General features: G+C 41.3%; 1 protein-coding gene across 2 annotated transcripts in view; it reads right to left on the bottom strand.

The window, feature by feature from the left end:
- The window catches only part of LOC139474671 (transmembrane protein 135-like), a 203,528-nt gene that overhangs the window by 23,336 nt on the left and 153,909 nt on the right, over positions 1–26,283 (bottom strand). For both annotated transcript variants that reach the window (XM_071257768.1, XM_071257767.1), the window contains exons 7-8: positions 12,994–13,035; positions 6,217–6,412 (exon numbers count right to left, since the gene is read on the bottom strand). In XM_071257768.1, coding sequence (XP_071113869.1) covers positions 6,217–6,412; positions 12,994–13,035 — 238 coding nt within the window. The remainder of the gene's footprint in view (positions 1–6,216; positions 6,413–12,993; positions 13,036–26,283) is intronic.

Genomic DNA, 26,283 nt, shown 5'->3' with positions numbered 1-26,283 from the left:
GTGGGTGTGGTGTGGTGTGGTGTGGTGTGGGAGATGTAAGGAAGTAGATGTTGTGTGGAAGGAGATGTCAGGACGAGGGTGTGATAAGGGAGATGTCAGGAAGTGGGTGTGGTGTGGGAGATGTAGGGAAGTAGATGTTGTGTGGAAGGAGATGTCAGGACGAGGGTGTGATAAGGGAGATGTCAGGAAGTGGGTGTGGTGTGGGAGATGTCAGGAAGTGGGTGTGGTGTGGGAGGAGATGTCAGGAAGTGGGTGTGATGTGGGAGGAGATGTCAGGAAGTGGGTGAGGTGTGGTAAGGGAGATGTCAGGACGTAGGTGTGGTGTGGGAGGAGATGTCAGGAAGTGGGTGTGGTGTGGGAGGAGATGTAAGGAAGTGGGTGTGGTGTGGGAGGAGATGTCAGGAAGTGGGTGTAGTGTGGGAGGAGATGTCAGGAAGTAGGTGTGGTAAGGGAGATGTAAGGAAGTGGGTGTGGTGTGGTAAGGGAGATGTCAGGACGTGGGTGTGGTGTTGGAGGAGATGTCAGGACGTGGGTGTGGTGTGGGAGGAGATGTCAGGACGTGGGTGTGGTGTGGGAGGAGATGTCAGGAAGTGGGTGTGGTGCGGGAGGAGATGTAAGGAAGTGGGTGTGGTGTGGGAGGAGATGTAAGGAAGTGGGTGTGGTGTGGGAGGAGATGTCAGGAAGTGGGTGTAGTGTGGGAGGAGATGTCGGGAGTTTTTCTTTCATTTTCATCTTCAAAGTGAGGAAAATGAACAGTTTTGTAATTCAATAAATTTGACGACTGACAGTATGCATGTCGGTCTTGTTCCAGGTAAAGAATCAAGGAATTGTTTGCAACTGCATCTGCAAGACATTGGGGAGTGAGTGAACATGGTTTTACGCCACTTTTAGCAATATTCCAGCAATATCACGGCGGGGGACACCAGAAATGGGCTTCACACGTCGGGAATTGAACCCGGGTTTTCGTCGTGACGAGCGAATGCTTTAACCACTAGGCTACCTTCAAGATATTGGACTGGACATTTTAGGTGAAAGGGCTGACTTGAAATTCCTAATCAAATAGAAAATAGAGGACAAAGCATAATTCAGTATGCATTAAAATATAACTAGTTGCTTTTAAAACATATCCACGACACAAATATACTATGTATTGTATTCAACTGCTCCGAAGACAATTGTTATTTTATACATACAAACCACCCATAACACAGCCTCGGTTGGCCATCAAAGTCACGAGTCCAGCCTGTAATTGCCTTCTTCTCAAATAGCGGCCAAGAATGTGTAAACTACCTCAAATTGAGACATGTGCTGATTGACGGTGGGCAAATGTTTGCTGGACTAGATTTATGACTTGTTAACACCATTCCGCCTTGTACTAACTCCTTGTACATCAATCATGACAGAGTTACCTCCCTTGCACTGTAGTGCCTTTCAGTCCTAGTGGGAGCAGACGTCATGAAAGATCTACAAAGTGTTGGATATATGGTTCTATGATGACTATGCTGCAGATCATATTGCCAAGAAAATTACACCATTAAATTCATGTCAGTCTGGGACCTGACAAGGCAGATATGACATAAGAAATTTATTTTGCTATTCGGATGAAATCGTCTGAGATAACATCTAATTGTGGTAATGTTTCATTGCGAAAAGCTGCACCATGACAAAACATACAAAACACACACAAGTTCAGGTAGAAGTCAGGGACGTACATACGCCTACAACATGAATACTGATGTACATGTATCACATACTGGTGCTTGAAGTAGCACTGGGATGGGGCTGTATGGTTCCAATGAATACAGAACAACGGGACATTAGCATCCTCTCATGAATCACATGAGTGTCCCAGGGTCACAGGGTAATGTTTTAGTTGCAGAAGAGGCAGAACAGCACCTTCACAGTAGAACCTAGACCTGCACGCATCACTGTGGAATATATGTATTTCATGAAATCCAAACCAATCTAAGCAAGAGAAATTTATTATGGATGTCAACTTCTTTATTATGAGGAACACAACGTTTCGGAGTATATGCCTACTCCTTATTCATCATCTGATGAAGGAGTATGTATATACTCCAAAATGTTGTGTTCCTCATAATAAAGAAGTTGACATCCATAAATTCTCTTCCTGATGTTTATAACTTCTAAATGCCTTTCAAAGACTTAAAACCAATCTAGATCACAAAAAGCTAGTCTACCCAGCTCTATGAAATCAGCATAAGGATAAATGGATTAGTAGAGAGAATTGTATCAAAATAAAATATTTCATAGACTGTATGTCAGTTAAAGAGGCACCTTGTTGGTTCAGGTAACGAAACCATGGAACTCAGATCAGTTCCAATCATCCACTAGTCTACTTTTCTAAAAAACAAATGTTTTTTTTTATATTTTTTTAGATATCAAGATCCTCCGAAAATTGTCTTTATTTTCATGACCTTCATTTCAAAATGTTTCTTGGTAAAATTTTCCAAATGAAAGTTCCACTGCACCCTACCCAAAGGACAGGTCCCGATGATAGTTCCATTGCACCCTACCCAAAGGACAGATCCCGATGATAGTTCTATTGCACCCTACCCAAAGGACAGATCCCGATGATAGTTCTATTGCACCCTACCCAAAGGACAGATCCCGATGATAGTTCCATTGCACCCTACCCAAGGGACAGATCCCGATGATAGTTCCATTGCACCCTACCCAAAGGACAGATCCCGATGATAGTTCCATTGCACCCTACCCAAAGGACAGATCCCAATGATAGTTCCACTGCACCCTACCCAAAGGACAGATCCCGATGATAGTTCCATTGCACCCTACCTAAAGGACAGATCCCAATGATAGTTCTATTGCACCCTACCCAAAGGACAGATCCCGATGATAGTTCCATTGCACCCTACCCAAAGGACAGATCCCGATGATAGTTCCATTGCACACTACCCAAAGGACAGATCCCGATGATAGTTCTATTGCACCCTACCCAAAGGACAGATCCCGATGATAGTTCCATTGCACCCTACCCAAGGGACAGATCCCGATGATAGTTCCATTGCACCCTACCCAAAGGACAGATCCCGATGATAGTTCCATTGCACCCTACCCAAAGGACAGATCCCGATGATAATTCTATTGCACCCTACCCAAAGGACAGATCCCAATGATAGTTCCATTGCACCCTACCCAAAGGACAGATCCCGATGATAATTCTATTGCACCCTACCCAAAGGACAGATCCCAATGATAGTTCCATTGCACCGTACCCAAAGGACAGATCCCGATGATAATTCTATTGCACCCTACCTAAAGGACAGATCCCAATGATAGTTCCACTGCACCCTACCCAAAGGACAGATCCCGATGATAGTTCCATTGCACCCTACCTAAAGGACAGATCCCGATGATAGTTCTATTGCACCCTACCCAAAGGACAGATCCCGATGATAGTTCCATTGCACCCTACCTAAAGGACAGATCCCGATGATAGTTCCATTGCACCCTACTCAAAGGACAGATTCCGATGATAGTTCTATTGCACCGTACCCAAAGGACAGATCCCAATGATAGTTCTATTGCACCCTACCCAAAGGACAGATCCCAATGATAGTTCTATTGCACCCTACCCAAAGGACAGATCCCAATGATAGTTCTATTGCACCCTACCCAAAGGACAGATCCCAATGATAGTTCTATTGCACCCTACCCAAAGGACAGATCCCGATGATAGTTCTATTGCACCGTACCCAAAGGACAGATCTCAATGATAGTTCCATTGCACCCTACCCAAGGGACAGATCCCGATGATAATTCTATTGCACCCTACCCAAGGGACAGATCCCGATGATAATTCTATTGCACCCTACCCAAAGGACAGATCCCGATGATAATTCTATTGCACCCTACCTAAAGGACAGATCCCAATAATAGTTCCATTGCACCCTACCCAAAGGACAGATCCCGATGATAGTTCCATTGCACCCTACCCAAGGGACAGATCCCGATGACAGTTCCATTGCACCCTACCCAAGGGACAGATCCCAATGATAGTTCCATTGCACCCTACCCAAGGGACAGATCCCAATGACAGTTCCATTGCACCCTACCCACAGGACAGATCCCAATGACAGTTCCATTGCACCCTACCCAAAGGACAGATCCCAATGATAGTTCCATTGCACCCTACCCAAGGGACAGATCCCAATAATAGTTCCATTGCACCCTACCCAAGGGACAGATCCCAATGACAGTTCCATTGCACCCTACCCAAAGGACAGATCCCAATGACAGTTCCATTGCACCCTACCCAAAGGACAGATCCCGATGATAGTTCCATTGCACCCTACCCAAGGGACAGATCCCAATGATAGTTCCATTGCACCCTACCCAAGGGATAGATTCCGATGATAGTGTCATTGCACCCTACCCAAAGGACAGATCCCGATGATAGTTCCATTGCACCCTACCCAAAGGACAGATCCCGATGATAGTTCCATTGCACCCTACCCAAAGGACAGATCCCAATGATAGTTCCATTGCACCCTACCCAAAGGACAGATCCCAATAACAGTTCCATTGCACCCTACTCAAAGGACAGATCCCAATAACAGTTCCATTGCACCCTACTCAAAGGATAGATCCCAATGATAGTTCCATTGCACCCTAGTCAAAGGACAGATTCCGATGATAGTTCCATTGCTCCTTACCCAAAGGACAGATCCCGATGATAGTTCTATTGCAACCTACCCAAAGGACAGATCTTCTATCACGGACGAAGTTGTGTAGTTGCATCCGTAAAATAACTTTAGATAATGGACATTTTCTTGTCCAAACACACTCACTAAGGGTTGAGTACAAACAGCGAAGAAAACTTATAAAAAAACAAAAACAAAAAAACTTTAAATATTTTATATATATATATAACCTTATACATCATATTAAAGTGTAATAACAGTACTGCACTAAATAATATTGCCCCAAAGCAATAAGATTTTGCCTCCATTTCTCCTGCATTTGGAACAAACTCAACCAACCTCCCACACCACCCCAGTAAGTTAAAGACAAGGAAATAAAGTTTAGGGAGCCATGCAGCAAGTCTACTGGAGTCAGCCAGTCCGGTTGTGATTATGGTGGAACTATCAGTGTCAGTGTGAGACTTGTCAGGAATGATGGATTAGGATGAAGGCAGTCAGTCAGGCCCCTTGTCTGATCTTTCCTCACATCCCTGCATGCTGTGTACCAGCTATGCTATACCCCTCCCCTGGAGAAGCCAAGTCCCCCATCCCCCTGCTGTACAGGCTGTGCTTCTACACACCCCTGGGGGGAACATTAGTCCCCCATCCCCCTACAGTGTACAGGCCATACTTATACCCACCCCTGGGGGGAACCCTAGTCCCCCATCCCCCTACACTGTACAGGCCATACTTATACCCACCCCTGGGGGGAACCCTAGTCCCCTATCCCCCTCCAGTGTACAGGCCATACTTATACCCACCCCTGGGGGAAACCCTAGTCCCCCATCCCCCTCCAGTGTACAGGCCATACTTATACCCACCCCTGGGGGAAACCCTTGTCCCCCATCCCATTGCTGTGTACAGCCACAGAAAATATTTTCTAAGCTAAGATTTGTGGGCTATGTTATTGTAATTAATCAATCTCCTCTTTCAGCATCTGTATTAGAAGCATTTCAGTGCATGCCATCGCTCTGAGTTTAAACTGCAAGCAATACCTGTAATCTCTCCGGTACTGATCATGAAGCACAAGCATCAGCTAAACTGGCACTCAACACTCACCAGACTTTCAATCTGGGCACACGATGTCCTTCATTGAGGACATGAAGCCCCCCACATTGAGGACATGGCACGCTGAGGACATGACATCTATATTGAGGACATGGCACATTGAGGGTATGATGTCCACATTGAGAACATGACGCCCAGATTGATAACATGACGCCCACATTGAGGACATGACATCTACATTGAGGACCTGGCACATTGAGGATATGCCACCCAGATTGAGGACATGTTGTCCACATTGAGGACATGACATCCACATTGAGGACATGACATCCACATTGAGGACATGACACCCACATTGAGGACATGGCATCCACATTGAGGACATGACACCCACATTGAGGACATGGCATCCACAAAGAGTAAGGACCGACATGAAAATACATGAGGACAAGCATGACACCATCACTGAGGACATGACACTTACCTTGAGAACATACAGGACACATCCACCCCGATGCTGACACATCCCGTGTCGAGGACTGGCCTCCAGGCGGGCCACCATCTTGTCCAGCACAGCCAGACCAGTCCTCGACCTTGACCTCTCTGGTTCCTCATTGTTGTTAGAGCTGCGCCCAGGTGATGTGGCAGATCGAGGGCACTCTGCCGAGCCTACGATGTATCTGCAATCAACAATTTAGTCTCAAAGGTTGCTAAGCAGGATTGACACCAAAGAACAAATTGACGAAACTAATATACATATTGTTCAATCAAACATGCTGAACTCCTGAAAGATGCTAAGACTTCCACAAGCCCTGACAAACACCATTACATTTACATGTGAACAGGATTGACGTCAACGAGCAAGATAAGAAATTGAAAGCTTGGCTGCACTTGTCATACATTGTAAGAGATCAGTGCTTCCAGGTGTCAGTGAGAAAGTTTCAAGAGTCACAGACTCTGAGTAACAGCGTTAACCCACATCATACATATTCACATTTATGTCATGTCAGGTTTGTCTTGCACTTGTGGGTAACATCATCCGACCAATGACACTGAGCAATGTCAGGGACAGCGTAGCGGCATCGCAGCCTCCTCCATCTCCCAGTCTCTACTCCCTCCGTGTTGCTACTGCTGCTATTAAAGTGTCTCTCAGGTTTAATCTCATCATCCCTGTGCCACAAAAGGATTACACTGAGGTATGTGTCTGATGTGAATATCTCCAGATATACCATGTCCAGGAGTGGAATGTCTGTGTTATCTCACTACCACAGTAACATGGTAGAGTTCACTGAAATCAGTTTCTAGGATTAACCTGACTGCTGCTATTGTCATAAAGATAGTAAACAGTAGTGTCAGTGTCTCGTAGTTTAACCTGAACTGTGTCTGCATAAAGATGCCTTATATATGGACTATATCCTGGGGATCAGGTCTTTGAGTATTATGGTTAAAGTTTTATCAATCACCATGTCTGTCTGTCCACCAGCCGTCCGTGTTTGTTACGGGAGCAGAACTAAAAAAACCGTTAAATATATTTGGTTGAAACTGGTGGGGAACTGGTGCCTTTTGATGATTTGGGATTTTGATTCTTTTGATTTTGCTTGTTTTCATGATTTTTAATGATGAAAACAATATGTTTTCCATTTCTGGAGTAGAACTCCAAAACGGTTTAATATTTCTTGTTGAAACTTGCTATGTAGATCAGTCTATTTGGGAACTGGTGCCTTTCAATGATTTGTTTGTTTTTGTTGTTTTTTCATGACGACAAGTTGGCCTTTTACTGAAAATGAGAGTAGTGCTCGTTTCCAGAGCAGAACTCCAAAACTGTTGAATATTTCCAGATGAAACTTGGTATACAGATCTGGGATTTTGAAAAATAATGAAAAGCATTTTTTTTTTATCTCCACTGAACTTAAAGTATCCAATGGCAAAGAACCAAAAGTGGGGTATAAGTAGCCAGTGTCCAGACCGGGGGGATATGTCATCTCCTGATGACTCTTGTTAAATCTAGGAGTGAGTGATTTATACTACTGGAACATATGAAAATGAAAGTCTACATATGAAATAAAAAACACATGCCTTTAAAAGGAGTGAGTTGGGTTTACTGCCGCTCTGAACAGTATTCCAGCTGTATCACTGAGTGTCAGCTTATTGTGGGAGGAAAGCCCCAAGTGATGCAGGTCTCAGACGTTTACCACTATGGCGAAATCCATGAGAATGGGTATGGTGCTGACAAACCTAGAATCACAATGGGGTGAACTTGGATGCAAACATGGACCCAGGGAGAGACAAGCATGAGGTACTAGGGACCTATTCTGCCCTGGACCACAGGGAGAGACAAGCATGAGGTACTAGGGACCTATTGTGCCCTGGACCAGAGGGAGAGACAAGCATGAGGTACTAGGGACCTATTCTGCCCTGGACCACAGGGATAGACAAGCATGAGGTACTAGGGACCTATTCTGCCCTGGACCAGAGGGAGAGACAAGCATGAGGTACTAGGGACCTATTCTGCCCTGGACCAGAGGGAGAGACAAGCATGGGGTGCTAGGGACCTATTCTGCCTTGGACCAGAGGGAGAGACAAGCATGAGGTACTAGGGACCTATTCTGCCCTGGACCAGAGGGAGAGACAAGCATGAGGTACTAGGGACCTATTGTGCCCTGGACCCAGGGAGAGACAAGCATGAGGTACTAGGGACCTATTCTGCCCTGGACCACAAGGAGAGACAAGCATGAGGTACTAGGGACCTATTCTGCCCTGGACCACAGGGAGAGACAAGCATGAGGTACTAGGGACCTATTGTGCCCTGGACCAGAGGGAGAGACAAGCATGAGGTACTAGGGACCTATTCTGCCCTGGACCAGAGGGAGAGACAAGCATGGGGTGCTAGGGACCTATTCTGCCTTGGACCAGAGGGAGAGACAAGCATGGGGTGCTAGGGACCTATTCTGCCTTGGACCAGAGGGAGAGACAAGCATGAGGTACTAGGGACCTATTCTGCCCTGGACCAGAGGGAGAGACAAGCATGAGGTACTAGGGACCTATTCTGCCCTGGACCACAGGGAGAGACAAGCATGAGGTACTAGGGACCTATTCTGCCCTGGACCACAGGGAGAGACAAGCATGAGGTACTAGGGACCTATTCTGCCCTGGACACCAGGTTGAGACAAGCATGAGGTACTAGGGACCTATTCTGCCCTGGACCACAGGGAGAGACAAGCATGAGGTACTAGGGACCTATTCTGCCTTGGACCAGAGGGAGAGACAAGCATGGGATGCTAGGGACCTATTCTGCCTTGGACCACAGGGAGAGACAAGCATGAGGTACTAGGGACCTATTCTGCCTTGGACCAGAGGGAGACACAAGCATGAGGTGCTAGGGACCTATTCTGCCCTGGACCACAGGGAGAGACAAGCATGAGGTACTAGGGACCTATTGTGCCCTGGACCAGAGGGAGAGACAAGCATGAGGTACTAGGGACCTATTCTGCCCTGGACCACAGGGATAGACAAGCATGAGGTACTAGGGACCTATTCTGCCCTGGACCAGAGGGAGAGACAAGCATGAGGTACTAGGGACCTATTCTGCCCTGGACCAGAGGGAGAGACAAGCATGGGGTGCTAGGGACCTATTCTGCCTTGGACCAGAGGGAGAGACAAGCATGAGGTACTAGGGACCTATTCTGCCCTGGACCAGAGGGAGAGACAAGCATGAGGTACTAGGGACCTATTGTGCCCTGGACCCAGGGAGAGACAAGCATGAGGTACTAGGGACCTATTCTGCCCTGGACCAGAGGGAGAGACAAGCATGAGGTACTAGGGACCTATTGTGCCCTGGACCACAGGGAGAGACAAGCATGAGGTACTAGGGACCTATTCTGCCCTGGACCACAGGGAGAGACAAGCATGAGGTACTAGGGACCTATTCTGCCCTGGACCACAGGGAGAGACAAGCATGAGGTACTAGGGACCTATTCTGCCCTGGACACCAGGTTGAGACAAGCATGAGGTACTAGGGACCTATTCTGCCCTGGACCACAGGGAGAGACAAGCATGAGGTACTAGGGACCTATTCTGCCTTGGACCAGAGGGAGAGACAAGCATGGGATGCTAGGGACCTATTCTGCCTTGGACCACAGGGAGAGACAAGCATGAGGTACTAGGGACCTATTCTGCCTTGGACCAGAGGGAGACACAAGCATGAGGTGCTAGGGACCTATTCTGCCCTGGACCACAGGGAGAGACAAGCATGAGGTACTATTCTGCCCTGTATCCGACAATGTTCCCATAAGCAGAAGGAAAGGACTCATTTTTATTTCAGAAGATGATGTAGGATAATAAGGACAAAACAATGGCATGAATTCATATTAATTATCAATACTTATATGCAAAGTTTTGTGTGAGGCTCAAGAGTAAATAAAGAAGTTATCAATAATAGTGTTTGTCAAAATTAAAAGACTAGGAATTTATATGTTTCAAAACCGAAACCAGGCAACATAATGCTGCTACTATTGAGTACTATTTCCCGAAAAGAGCAAAACCTTATCCCATATGCAGTGATAAAGGAAATATATTCCCTCAGCAGACAATGTTGCTGGAGACTATTTCTTTTTAAGTACAAATTCCCAATTTAGTGTTGCCAAGCAATAATTACGACACTTACTTTCATACAAAAACATTCCATTTATCAGAGTATTTTTGGCTTTTTCCGTCATCAAATTGTCAGGCCTTTTTTAGTGTTACACACTGAGTACTTGATTAGGCCATTTCAGTCGAAACCAAAATGAAATGTTTTTATCTGGTTCCTGGAATGTATAGAGATAAATGACTGAGCAATATTAATTCCATTTTCACGAGGTGAAACAGAAATTTCTTCAAATTGATTAGTGAGGAAACCAAGTGTAATGAATGGGTTTGAATTTCAACCAGGAAATAACCGGGGCTGATGGTATCGATGAGGCCCTGATTGTCACTTTAAATAAGCATTAAATTCGCCTCGGTGCCATCTTGCACAAAACACTGACACTAATGTATTCATGCAATTGCGCCATCTCCAATCTGCAAGATTAATCCTATATGATGCCACATGCAAACAGGACCGCTGACCCCGGCCCTTCCCATCATGCACTATTCTGGTAATTCAGACAAAAAAACACAACACCCAGTAATTTCCATCCTAACAGGTCAGCCTGCAAGCAGCCTCATTCCGATAGCAGCCCTTATCCTGATCCCAAAATACGCTCTGCGAGACCGCTGCTCACCACACTAGCATGGTAATTACTGGGAACAAAAATTCAATGAATTTTAATCAGTTGAGTTGGTACATGCAAGTCAGATTGAAGCTTTAGGCCTTCCATAACTGACTTTACGTTTCTCATTTCTGAAATTACTTCAGGACCAATCACACACAAGGACGCATACGTTGAATAGTCAACAATGAAAGATTTGTTGTCTTTAGTATTGTATTTTGTTAAAATATGATACCAGAAAGGATTTGGTAAATGTGATCCAAGTTAACTTCCATTATGGTTTTTATTGCTAACCCGTGAACCAGTAATCTCTGAAACAATCAAGGTCAAGTTTCTCAATGTGTGTCATGTCAAGGTCAATATCTGTCATGTCAAGGTTACTATCTTGTCACATCAAGGTTACTATCTGTGTCAAGTCAAAGTTACTATCTGTGTCAAGTCAAAGTTACTGTGTCAAGTCAAGGTTACGATCTGAGTCATGTCAAAGTTACTATCTGTCATGTCAAGGTTACTATCTGTGTCAAGTCAAAGTTACTATCTGTGTCAAGTCAAAGTTACTGTGTCAAGTCAAGGTTACGATCTGTGTCATGTCAAGGTTACTATCTGTGTCATGTCAAAGTTACTATCTGTGTCATGTCAAAGTTACTGTCTAAGAATTACATGAAGATGACTCTGTCACATCAAGTTTATTATCAAATAATTACACAAAGGTCATTATTTAAGAATTACATAAGGTCACTCTTTCAGATCAAGGTCACTATTCAAGAATGACCGTACTCCATGTTACCATCTGTGTCATGTCAAGGTTAATCTACCGTCTAAGAATCGTATCAAAGTCACTCGATCTGTGTCATGTAATTGTTACCTAAGAGTAGTCTGTCATGTTAGGTTAAATTTTTTAAGAATTATATAACAAGGTCACTCTGTGTCACATCATGGTTAAAATCAAAGAATTACACCAAGGCTACTCATCTCAGAATTATACTGAGGTCTCTATCTGTGTCATGTCATGTCAAGGTTGAATAGGTCTTCAGCAACCCATGCTTGCCGTAAAAGGCGACTATGTTTGTCATAAGAGGCGACAAACAGGATCGGGTGGTCAGACTCGCTGACTTGGTTCATGCATGTCATCGTATCCAAATTGAGTGGATCGATGCTCATGATATCAATCACTGTATTGTCTGAACCAGATTTTGATTATTTACAGACCGCCGTCATATGGATGGAATATTGCTGAGCGCGGCATTAAACAACAAACAAACATGTCAAGGTTAAATTATTATATACAAGAATCACATCAAAGTCACTATCTGTGTCATGTAAAGGATACTATGTCAATAACTTCAAAGTATATATATTGTCATCTGAGGCTATTCTCTGAAAACCTTGTCAGTACAAATTGTCAAGCATGAAATTAATGAAAGCAATTAGTATCTCAATGTTTTGCTACACGAAAACTATATAGTAGCAATTGCTCCTGAAATTTGTTTGAGTTAAAAGTTAGCCAACTTTGTTATGTAACTTTAAAAAAACAAATAAAGTGGAAGGACTTATTTCATTATTCAGGTTATTTTGACATGTTTGAATTTGCAGCCAAGAAAACCAAATTCCACCAATCTAGACAATTGATATAGTGGTTTTTTGAATTTTGGGAGTGAAAAATCCTGGTTGGAAAGTGAAGCCAAAATAATGAAATTTCAAATAGTGTGTTCTTCAAAAGTTACTCGTAAGCTTTGTGCGCCATATCTGTCAAACTGGTCTCGTCTTCATTACAGTCGAACTATAGGCACAGTCGTTTCAGTCAACAACCACGTTTGCAATTCAGATAAACTTTTTCCCACTTTTCGCCAGAGCAACTTTGAAAACCAATTTGATTAAAAACTATCGCCTGACAACACATTGTAAGCAAAGTGATGCTGCTTTTAGCACTCTATGTGCGACACTGTGAGGGCACTCTCTGTGAAGCAAATATGACACTGCAGTGCCTCATCATGTAAATGTGTGGTACTCACTGGAGGCCGGAGATTGTGGACTGGGGCAGACTCGACTCGCGTCTGCAAAAGAAACAAAGCCCTTGGAGTAATTCTCTTCTATTTGCATGCAGCTAAACCAGAAACAATGACAAATATTCCAAAACTGTATGAATAGCAATAGTTTTTACCTCATCAACCTGTGGTTTGAGTGAGATTATGCATGTAAAATGTCCACAGGGGTTTGTGGTGATGATGATGTTAGTAAAGGGGAATATGTCAAGAGATTACATCCAGCTAACGGATCAGAATATCTGCACTGATGGTCAAGCGCTGGCTGCTTTATCATTGTTGAAGCTTGCTTGTACAACGCTAGATTTAAAACTTTGTTACTCACAAAAGTGCAATATCTTTAGGCCAACAGCAGTTAAAACATCCGGATGGATATAAGATCATTGTTTGTTTCATTCAAAGTTCATACATTGGACTAATAAACAGACAAAACAAAATTGTAATATTCTTAGGCCAATAACTGATTTAATATGTCTGTGACTTACATTCTTTAAAATAAGACACAAGATACAATCTCCCTTTACATTTAAATACCAGCTTCTGATTGGTTGAGGAGTAGGCAATTATTTTTTCACGTAGCTCATGTACCATGCTGAGAAATGAATCATAACGCTATAGGTAATCTCTTATCAAGCTTAAGTATTGAGTGAGTGAGTATGGTTTTACGCCGCTTCTAGCAATATTCCAGCAATATCACGGCGGGTGACACCAGAAATGGACTTCACACATTGTACCCATACCGGGAATCGAACCCGGGTCTTCGGCGTGACGATCCAACGCTTTTACCACTAGGCTACCCGACCGCCCCTTAAGTATTGTTGAGCTGAAATGAACCGATGTTTATCCAAAAGCAATGGGTAAAGGGAAGTAACTTGGTTTTACTCTGTGAAACTTCGGACTTATATACCGGGTCTGTATGAATGAATGTAAGTGAGATAAATTCATTATCAATAACCAATCTCTTGGGGCATATGGTGTGATGTACCCTGTGTGTGAGTCTAAACATAGGCTCTCACACAGGGTATTTCACACCATATACCCCTCGAGATTGCCTGACATCTTATTACTGTGACATACATTCTTTGGAAAAAAACAAAAGAATATGTCAGCCATATCAGAAAATAAATCTGTAACTAAAATTCTTTTTAATGAAAATTGCAAGAACAGTGCTTGTGACATTGAATCTTTTTTAAATTGATGTTTGACTTGTTTTTCAAAACAATTTTGTATTCATTGAACATTTGTATGAATCCTGCCGGTAAATAAGATGAGTTGTGGGGGAAGTATTATATTAGAATTGGACCCTAGCAACCTATGCTGGTCGTAAGAGTTGATTTAATGGATCCTATGGTCAGGCTCTGTGACTTGGATGATTGTCCGGCGACGATTGCTCACTATATCAACAACTGTTTTGTCTGCTCCAGACTCAATTATTTCCATGCTGCGTCATACAGCAGGAATATGACCATGACATATTAACTATATACAGTCAAGTCCCGTTACTCTGACTGTCATTGCTGATAAGGACAATCACTTGCTTGATAACGGTGTGAGAACCTACTCCGAAACGTCGCTCTTAATTGTAATAAAGAAGTTGTTCATCCATAAGTTCTTACCATTACTTAACATATAGTTAGTACGTGGCTATACCGAGAGATTCATCTCATCAGTCAAGATGAACTATTCCATTGTCATTCCGCATATCTAAGAGACTCATTTACCACCTGCATCAAATTTTGAACCCAAGATATCTCGGACTGCATGTGCAACAGCTAGTCCTACACCATGACTGTGTAATGTATGGATTTTATGAAATAAAAACAATCGAGATTGATATAAAAGCAAGTCCAGCCACCTCTATGAAATCAGCATCGGGAAAATTAAATGTTTGAATTTAGAGGAGAGAAATGTACCTGTATTGTGTAACAAAAGATTTCATGGACTATATGTTAGTCGAGTGCAACCGCCTGTTTCATCTGACACAGATGTTGGTTATTTGCACCTTGGTTCCTCATCAACATTGGATCATTATGTCATACATAAAAACCTGATAGCATGCAGTACAGCTAAACCATTACGTCATGAAGAAAGACCGAAAAAGTGTGTGTATGTGAAAACAATACTCTGGCACCCCCACCCGCATGTCTTATTTTTTCACGAAAACACATGTTTTGTTCTTTCATGACAAAAGTTCAGCCTTACAACGAAAATCAAGATTATTTTTTTGTACAAAAATGACCACTTGGGGCCTCGTACAAAAATAGAGTATTTATATGGTGGAGATGAGAACATGATATATTTATATGTAAAAGCCAATCTGTGCAACTGCCTATTGTGTGCATGTATTTTCGAGCTGTATTTTATTTTTGTTTTACAGTCGTTAAGAAACCACATAAATAGTCATTCATGATTTAATGTTGATGCATCCGAATGTGAAAACAATTCAGTAATCAGATCTTTGTAAAATAACTTGGTGAATAAATCCTTATAAAATAACTTTGTCCTTTTGACTTCTACACGTCACTGTCCCTTGCATGCATTGGGCAAGCTGTATTGCCTATTGCACACACTGGGCAGTTGCACAGATTGGGTGTAAGATACCCATAACATTACTGCATGACAACATGATGGAATGGAAATACAGGTGATAGAAGCCTCCATATGTTGGAACAATGTGTGAAGCCCATTTCTGGTGTCCTACGCCGTGATATTGCTGGAATATTGCTATACGCGGCGTAAAATCGCACTCTCTCTCCTCAATCACCATGTGGAGTTTTTTACAAGTTTTTAAAGTCATAGGCAACGTTCATGTATTCCATGCTGCCACGTCTTTTCACATTCCAAACTTGTCAACAATTACCCATGAACTATTTCCAGTGAAGCTCATTGGCCTTACTCCACCATGTTGTACATATTTCTGAATTTAGTCAATAATTATTTCTATAATCTGTGGTTTGCACTAACTACACTGTTATTTCTTCCATCCCTGAGATGCTTAAACTGTCCTGAATGAAATGTCAATGCAATAAGTGAATGCATGAATGTCACGTAATGCTCCACACTGCACCGATCTTATCTATCCCATTAATTCTGCACGGTGTAACATGCACCTCTACAACACTGGTAGTCCTGCACCATGACCGTGGAATATATTTATTTTATGAAAAAATAATAATCTAGAAATGCATACAAAAGCAAGTCTAGCCAGCTCAAGCTAGCTCTATTCTGAAATCAGCATAGGGAATTTTTTTTTATTTTTAGAGTCAAGAATATAAGATTTCAGAGACTGAATGTTAGTCTACAACACTAGCAATGCCACCCTATCAGCCACAACCAACCTTCACTATTACTTCCCTCTAGTCTTCTTTCTTATTGTTTTCATTGATGTAATCAGGGGCGGAAAAGCAACTGCCTACACCAAAAAGATTTTTTGTTGTAAGTAAACCTCAATTTACCATCTGGGCAGTAAATTATTAATTCAACCTCTACACGGTCGAATGTGATATTTATTGTCTAACTTGAAAATCAAAATCTTTACACACTTTAGGAGTTCAGTGGTACATGGTTTGTGACATCAGCAAACCATGCTCAACCAATTATTTTCTTTATAATGATAGCTTGGCTTGTGTTAAGATGTGAAAAGATAAATAACCATCACATACAACGAATATTATCGATTCGTTATAATCTTCAAATTTGATTTGTCATCATAGATGTTTCTTGAATGAAAGTTGAAAATGTGTTGGTGAAACACACATATATATATTACTGATAAAAAATTATGATAAAATATCACCAATATTTGTTACAAATAAAATCTAACATAAACAGTCCCCAAATGCGGGAAATAGCTTTTAAAAGCATCTTATTTTCTAAAATTTCTGGGTAAACATGCCCCCCAAACCATCAAGTGGGCCTTGGAAAATTATTTTTTTCTTACACTTAAAATCAGCCAAGTTGCGCCCCTGGTTATGTAGTAAGTTTTGCAATCTGTCTCCAATATAGGATGTTATTTGCAATAAATATCTTATCTTATCTCATTGAAGTGTCATTTTATTCAAATTATCAAAGCTGCCTTGCATGCGCAAATGTTCCTTTAAATACTGCAAAAAATAACTTTAAAACAGTCATGATGTGGAAGTGCTTGAATTATTTTATTCCTATGACAATTAGGATACATACAGTAAACTATGTTTATAACAAACATGCTTATAATGAACTGACTGATATAATGAACTGTTTCTTGGTCCCGTTCATTTTCCGCATATACGTTATAAATGTTTATAACGAACTATGGATATAACAAATTAACATTTGTGGTCCCTTTGAATTCGTTATAACCGTAGTTTACTGTATATAAGTTATTCTGGACATGTTGTAGATTAGGTAAATAACAGACATATTGTCATTGCATTTAGAAGCTGATTACTGGTTGAACATATTTCCTCATTTTTTGTCATTTCCTAATTTAGAAACCGTTCTTCCAGTAGTTGCACGATCAGGTTGTTCTGAAACGGCCCTGATGCCACGATACAGTAATTTGCCTCCTAGCTTGATTGCCTCCTTAGCTTCGGACAATATGGCCAAATGACAGCTTGTTGTCAGAATACCGCCATGTACTGACAGTGTGAGATGTAGATATGTTGAAGCTGCAAGCAGCCACTAGCTAATTGTTATACGATAACACTGTCCCCATTGTCCCTCCACACCGCAGGAGCCCGGCAATAACAGACTCCTAATCATTTGAGGATTGCCTGATTGGTCACTTTGTGTCCAGCCCTATTACTACAGCCACAGTGATTGGTCAATCAGTTGGCAGGAGGTCATGATGTCAACGAATGATTGATGACCAATTGTGTTGGGGCAGCTGTGTATGAAGCGCCCCCTGGTGGAGGAACGGTGGGCTCCCTGTGGAATGCATGGTGGTGTTGTGAGTGGCCCCTCATCCATCTTGCCATACACCGCCTTGACAGTTTTGACAGCCCTGAGATTGAGACTCAGAGCCCCAAACATTTCTCAAGCCTGACTCTTTTCAAATGTAGATGAGATTTAGGTAGTGTATAGCAGCTCTGCTGGCGTTTGATAGAGGCAAGTGACTTATCCATTCATCCTGACTAGGGTTGTATAGGAGCACCCGGGCAAAGGGGCCGCTTCTATATTGGGTTGTGAGGGAACTTGCCCCATAGTGGGGACCCCACAACCCCTACAACAACACACTCCCATCATGAATATGGCGCTTAGTTAAAAACAACCACCACAATATACAGTGATAGATGAGAAGGCCTAGGATATGGGACAACACAGGGATTGAGGACAAGAACTGGCCTTCCCTGTACAGGCTGAATTCACCAACCCTCAGTCTACCTTTCAGGGATATCTCCTTCACTTGGGACTCAATACAAAAATTCAATTTCAATTCAGTTTATTGTACAAAACTACAAATTGGGTTATTCCAAAAGAATATGGAATAAAATAACCATTTCCCACATTTTGATTCAACGCATGCACATAGAAATATAAAAAGGGTACATTTTGAATTTTGAATTTCATTTTCTTCAAAATTGTGACGGAAATAATGTTTACAAAATTATCTTTTTTTTACCAAATTGAAAAAATTAAAACATTTGAGACAGGATTTTTTTATGTAAAATGAATTTCTGGTGCCAAAAATGAATATCTTGATTGTGCAACACACACATATTACCTGGCCCGCCCTCTTTGTATGTGGAACAGATGGCAAAATATATTTTCACCTTAACAAATGAAAAATCGCTTTTGTTGTGAATCATTATTTGAGTGTTGATAAATGTCCAAACTTGAAAGCATCAAAGAGCTTGGAGGCAATTCTAGCGGTGGCAACCTGCGAAGACTCTTTGAAGCTGATGTGCAGTTGGCATGTCGTGTTGGGAAGAAGAAAAGGTTTGGCTAGTGTACCAAGCCTCTGTAGACACGTATGGGAAACAGTTTGAACACAACACCTTCCGACTTGATTGGAGGAAACAACAGCGAAAACCACGTCAAAACAAAACAAAGTGAAACACAATTCTCCGAGCTGACACTCTCGTCCATTTCTCCCTGTACGGCCATGTGGCTAAACAGTTAAATGGGAATGTTACAGTTACTTGGAATTTACATCTGATATCTGTTTGCAACTGCCATCAACTTTTTACAACTTTTTTTACACTTTCTCCAATTTCCAGCCATTTCCCCATTGCCAGCTCGTCACCTTTCTAGACAGTAGAAAGAAAATGTCCTCCTAGTTCAACAACAATCTTCAAAACATAATCACAATTAAATGGTATACAAAATATACAGCTACTTGATTGCATAAACTATTCTTTCCCCAAAGAAACCCATCATAATGTTGTATACATATTTACAAACACATGACCATATCTTGCATAAATCACGCCAGGATTGAGTGAACTTAACTTTCACCTAGAAGAGTTAGCTCCCTTTGACCAGTAAGCATTCTCCCATGTGGCAAGTGTCACTGAATGCTTGGGTAAGTTCCCTCTGCGGCAAATCATTGACTTTTCAGATGAGGCTTTTGTTGAAAGAATGCTGACACTTTTATGACTGTTTTATGTCCTCTGCAAGACTGAATCCAATTCATGTCAGAACATAATCCTTGGATTTTTTGGAGGAAATTAAAGTATAACTACATGCAACAGTGATACACATTGGCGGCCCAAACACAGATGAGTGAATTAAAACAAAAGCTTTTAGGAAAAGGGTAGAAACGTGTATTTGACAGTATATGTAATGCGTGTATACAGAGGGCGTGGGGGTCTCCAGAATACGGAGTAGGAAGGAGAGGTTACATTGAAAAATGTTCCACCGAGTTGACCTCCCATTGTATCGCTGACAGCGTCAGATGATGGATTGCCATCAACACTGACGACCCTGTCATGGAAAATTAATTCTGACTTAATGTAGATGTGATGAAACTGTGATGTATAACAGTGTCACCCCTAGGTCTAATCATATTTAATAGCGATGTATCAATGGCGCATATGCCGGAAACATTATCATCACTGCCCAGATTGGCTTAGCCACATATTTTAACCTCAACAAATCTTTTCCTATAAAACCTTTAAAATCCCATCAGTAAATCGTTATAACCTAATTATTCACTAGTAATTGACACCAGCTAGGCTGGTTGTTTGGGCCGTGTTCATCAATTTAACATGTTTTGTTGTGCGAACCTTATAGATTTTTGATAGCGGTGATAAATTATACCTCTTGAATTTGGAAGGCTGTAGAATCACCCCAAAGAGGTTGTCAGCGTGGGACAATTATCTTACGGTCTCATTTATCACACTTAGCTAAGTCCATATAATCCATAACCCTACGAGCCACGGATGTCCAAACACATAAAACACCTTCAATCTCGGTGGAGCACAGGAGAGAGGCCTGATGCTAGCTGCATCCAGTCTGCTTCTGGGGTTGTAATAATCACCTCAATCATAATATTTTAACAGGTGGGCACTTGCTCAAGATAGCTGGGTAGAATCTGATACACAACCTTCTATGCTAGGCCACAGAAAAATGATCTGATTACACAGAAGCCCCAGTCAGTGAGACTGGGTTCTATCAGGCAGACAGGCCATGTGGCCGCAAATATATATCTAGAGAGTGACAGTGTTCATGTAGTATCACACGACCTGTTTCATAAACATAGACATGGAGATTTTAGTCTGAAATAAGAACATATTTATTTTCAGTTTCAGATTTATTTGGCAGTTAAGTTGATGTAGCTGGCAGGGATCTGACGTTTGTGCCTTGTCTAATGTGATGGAAAGTTGTTCTACACCTGCCGGTTAGACCAGGGGGAGGGAGTTAGAATTGAACATTACATCACAAATTCGAAATTAAATTATATCTGAAAGTAACCACCTCATTACATGACACCAGTTACAAGGCTAAGACTCAGTGCTCACAACCTCCAAATTGAGAGAGGAAGATACTCTGACACTCCATCAGCAGAAAGAATATGTACCTTCTGTGATATTAATGAAATAGAAGATGAGGAACACTTCCTGTCGAACTGCCCTCTCTACAAAGGTCTGAGACTGGAACTAAATTCATCACCCGCCATAGCTATGTACCCAACATCACTAAAATACTACTAAATCCACCAACGCCTTCTGCAAAAATTATCTGATGTTTCATTTACAAAATGTTCATGCAAAGAAAATCTGCATCTCCTCTCTAGACCATAATAGCAATATTTGTATTTGATTGTGTATATCAATGTTTATATCTTTCTATTATAACAAGTCATGTTTATGCTTTGTACCCTGCCTGGGTGTGTGTGTACAATGAAGTCTTCTTCTTCTCCAGGTCTATAACCTGATCACAGTCTATATACTTGCGTCCTTCATAACTAGTCATGTTCATGCTCTGTATCCTACAACCTGTGGGTGTTTATATACAATAAAGTCTTCTTCTTCTCCAGGTCTATAACCTGATCAAAGTTTATATACTTGCTGCCTTCATAACTAGTCCTGTTCATGCTCTGTATCCTACAACCTGTGGGTGTTTATATACAATAAATCTTCTTCTTCTTCTCCAGGTCTATAACCTGATCACAGTCTATATACTTGCTTCCCTCATAACTAGTCATGTTCATGCTCTGTATCCTACAACCTGTGGGTGTTTATATACAATAAAGTCTTCTTCTTCTCCAGGTCTATAACCTGATCACAGTCTATATACTTGCGTCCTTCATAACTAGTCATGTTCATGCTCTGTATCCTACAACCTGTGGGTGTTTATATACAATAAATCTTCTTCTTCTTCTCCAGGTCTATAACCTGATCACAGTCTATATACTTGCTTCTTTCATAACTAGTCATGTTCATGCTCTGTATCCTGCCTGGGTGTTTGTGTACAATAAATCTTCTTCTTCTTCTTCTCCAGGTCTATAACCTGATCACAGTCTATATACTTGCGTCCTTCATAACTAGTCATGTTCATGCTCTGTACCCTGCACCCCCTGGGTGTTTGTGTACAATACATTTTCTTCTTCATCGACAGTATGTCAGTGATAGGTGATGCAAAGGACCAGCCATAGAAATATAATAAATTTTTAAAGAAAAATGCTCCAAATAAATGAGGACTCTCATTACCGGATTTATACTTTCCCTTAGACTAGCATCTAGTCTATGAAATCTTTTATTACACAATACTCTTCTCACCTCTAAAATTAAACAAATAATTTTCCTGATGCTGATTTCAAATGTGGAATAGAGATGGCTAGAGCTGGCTAGTCTTGCTTTTGTATACATATCTAGACTATGTAGCCTCGGACTAGTGGCCTAGCCTAAATTTCGAAGTCTGAAGGATTCTTCCCAGTTACATTAACTGTATTTAAACTGAATTTCCTTGAGAAAATGCGTTAATAATGCCTGTCAATGAACCCTATCTGAAATTCAGGTACCAAAAAAACTGGAACCACACTTTTTTAGACCTAACACCAAATGAAAAAAATGACCATTAAAGGAAAAAGTTACACCTAAATGTCTCAAAAACATTTAAAAAACGATTGCAGAGTGTATTCTCCATGCAATGATTAGTGTAACTGTTACCATTTCACCACGATACCTGTCGGTTTCCAGTTTCCCATCCAAGTAGACATATTCAGTTGGGAAATATATTCATTTTGCAGCAAAAACTTAATTACTTTTGAAGAAGACTATTTATCATGCAGTTTTTAGCCACACGATTGTCAACCATTATTTCTCCATGCGAATCTAATGAGAAACTTAGATAATTTAGACATTTAACTGGCCCAATCGGAAAAAGGAAGGCAAATGTAGCCCTTCCAATGTATTTCTCATTTGCGCTGTAGTTAATTCATGAAAAACATCAGCCTGAAGTAAGCCGTTCTTTCTCTGTCATCACTGCAACTTCGGCAACGAGAAATGACACAACACATCAATACATGTCAGTATTTGATAGACTGACAAACACAGTGGAAACCCTCACCCGACATCTACTCGACTCAGTGCGCAAACAAATTGAACAAATACTTGATGTAATGATTTAGGCTTGACAGAATTTAAACTCACATGCATGAAATAGCTGTACCAAAGTAGGCAAGTGAAGCTATAATACCTTAATCATTTCCAGATGATTAGCTGGGCATACGTGCCTTCTACATTCCTATGCAAGGCCAGTCATCCCAACTAGAAATTGAATTGAATTTGACTGCTTTATCATGTGTGCAGTGTGGTATAATAGAGAATACAGCCGCCAAGTTTGCTACTGTGTTGCACAGGGTAATGTTTTCTGCATTGCTCTAAGGGCACTAAGGTGCAACATGGATGGCTTGACATCTGAATGCATTGCGACTGACAGACGATCAATCATTATGTCAACTGTCATAATCGGAAATATGACCGTGACATGTAATCCTTGACGAACAGAGGCACGACCCACCGGTCATGTTACCTGAGCGATATACTGGCAGAGTTCCGACACCTTCTTGTCCCGACTGAGCGCGGCCAGTAATGCTAGCCAGTTGTGGAATCAATACAAGTGATTAGTGTCACCTTGTAGGAGATTGGAAAGGTTTAGTATAGAAATCCCACAGCCATCTCCTCGGACTTACATCAGTGGCTTAGAGAGTATTTGTTCAGTACACTGTCGCTCCGTCGACATTTCTGTAAACTGACACGCAACACGTTCAATAAAACCACCCATAAACACCTGAATGTATTTCCATAACAAGGTCTGCGCTCATATAAGTCTGATGTTATATGTCAAATTGATAGCCCCAAGGAGTGCTTTTGAGTAATCTTTTCACCATTCTAGCAGTCCATTGCATTGGTCTGGGAAACACCTACTGAATGAGTACTACTGACACACCTAGTGCCATAGAGTTTTACTAATCTGAAATAGATTATGATTAATACTTCCCGAACAGCGATTTGATCAACCAATGTCTGATGCCAAGCCAATATGCGTACAGACCACGAGGTCAAGCTGCTGGGTGACAATAACTATCCCATGGGTCTGTGAATATTTGTGTGTTAAATACACAAGGTTCCATTCAACAATTCTTAACGCCTTGCCAAGATATATCCAGACTCACTTTAGCTAGTTTTAGGGAAAACAGTTTTGAGAAAAGTGTTACTGTACAAGATACACTCACAAGATACTGTTGACACAACACCATAAATACAAAGACTATAGAAGTATGAGAGGAAATTAATGAGTTTATTGACATGTACATAAACTTAGGATATTTTTTGCAGTTGTCACAATTTATTATCTATTTTTCATATTCAGCTCAGACCAACATAAGAGCCCAAATCGGTTGAGACTGTATCTGGCATTAGAATCTGAGCACAAAGCAGAATCCGATACCTTTATCTCCCAAATATACCCTGATGAACATTGCCAATAACTTAAAAACCTGTAAAATTCTTACATAGATAAGATAAGATAAGATAAGATAAGATAATATTCATTGCAGAAACGTTCCATTACGGGACAGATGCAATTTTAAAAGACAAGACATTATGATTCATATATACATATATACAGACATACATAATTTACATTCCTGTAGACACATACAAAAACAAAACAATCAATATTACATATTTGATGATATTATAAAACATAAAATGTCAACGGTTGATTATGAAGGGGTATTTATTGTTTGAAATGATAGATATGGAAACAAATGCAGTTGATATTGACTGCTTCATTATTTGACAGGATGTAGCGAAATAATTTGTCTTCATGACTGTGGACATTTACATTTACATTTTGTCTGGATAATTTTCCAAAGAGTATATTTCTTTCTTGAGTGTGTTTAATACAGTGAAGTAAGTAGTGTTTTTCGTCATCAATGGTTGAACATGTAGAGCATAGCGGGTTGGTGGCTTTGTATGTCTTCCAAGTTCAAAATTTAATTTATGGTTACTTAATCTTAGTTTAGAAAAGTGCACTCGATATTTTCTTACTTTACAGAGACTGAGATAGGGTTCTAATCTTATTTCATTTTTAACTATCCTGTATGTCCTAAGTTTGTTTCCTGTATGGATACGGCTCTGTCACCTGTATTTCCCTTTCCATCATGTTGTCATCTCTACACCATATAAATACCCTATTTTTGTACCATGTCCCAAGTGGGTCTTTTTGTATAATAAAATTCTTGATTCTTGATATTGCAGAAAATATGAACCAGGAGTTGTAAACCATGACCGTTATGATGTGTCATTTGTAGGAAGGGACATGCACACATGTACTCATGTATTGGTAAAAACATCCACTGGCATAACCAGGAATGGGAGTCCCGATGACAGAGCTGATTGTAAGCCTCCATGGCCCCCTCTTATGCCCAGCTACCAGGAGGGTTGAGCCTGCTGCTGAAGGCATCAAGCCATGTCCAGGTACGTGTGACGGCCAAGCCAGTCGGGAGTCGCTATCTCTCTGCGAGGTGACCACCACACACTGGGGACAAACATACCAATAAGTTATAAAGCTGGAGCTCAGTGTTAGGCATCTTACTACTTTAACATCATTTCCTCGTGGGATCCCTCCAGTCACTGACTAGGCCCTGCTTAGATTGGCCAAATCCCCTCCCTGACACAAGCCCATTAGAAAGAGAACATTTTGAACAAAGTTGAACAATTGTGTAATAAATCATCCACACTTGAGTGCCTGCAAGCCTCTGCTTGGCCTTCCTGGCATGTCACACTTGGCTGAACACGGCTAAATATGATACAGTGTATTCAATTGCAGTAAAGCAGGAAAACTGCATTATGTTTGTAATGGAAACAGACTGGCCTCCGATTCTACTCTCTGGGATGAGGGGGAGATACAAAAAGTCGCTGTCCTCCCAGTAATCAAATTGTCACAAAACATATCAAATTTAATCTCAAGTTTTGATAACACCCTGCTTTCTTATGTATAAAGAGAACTGCAGTGCTTTAGATGACTGGGTCATGATACTGGTGATGATGATGAGGATGATGATGATGATGATGATGATGATGATGGTGGTGATGATGGTGGTGATGATGATGATGATGATGATGATGATGATGATGATGATAAAAATAGATTTTTTTAAAAGTCTAAAATCCAACATATCTTTCGGAAATATTGACACATGCAAACATGTTTTCCTATTAAATATCTACAGCAAAGGATGTTAGGATTCAGTCAGATGCTTCAAGGCCAGAAACTGTGGACTCAACTCAAACATATCTGCTAGACCCACACACAAACATGTCTCCA

Source organism: Haliotis cracherodii, unplaced genomic scaffold (assembly GCF_022045235.1).
Source record: "Haliotis cracherodii isolate W230 unplaced genomic scaffold, xgHalCrac1.p SCAF_3, whole genome shotgun sequence".
NCBI lineage: Eukaryota > Metazoa > Mollusca > Gastropoda > Lepetellida > Haliotidae > Haliotis > Haliotis cracherodii.
This window is presented reverse-complemented; position numbering and strand designations above follow the sequence as displayed.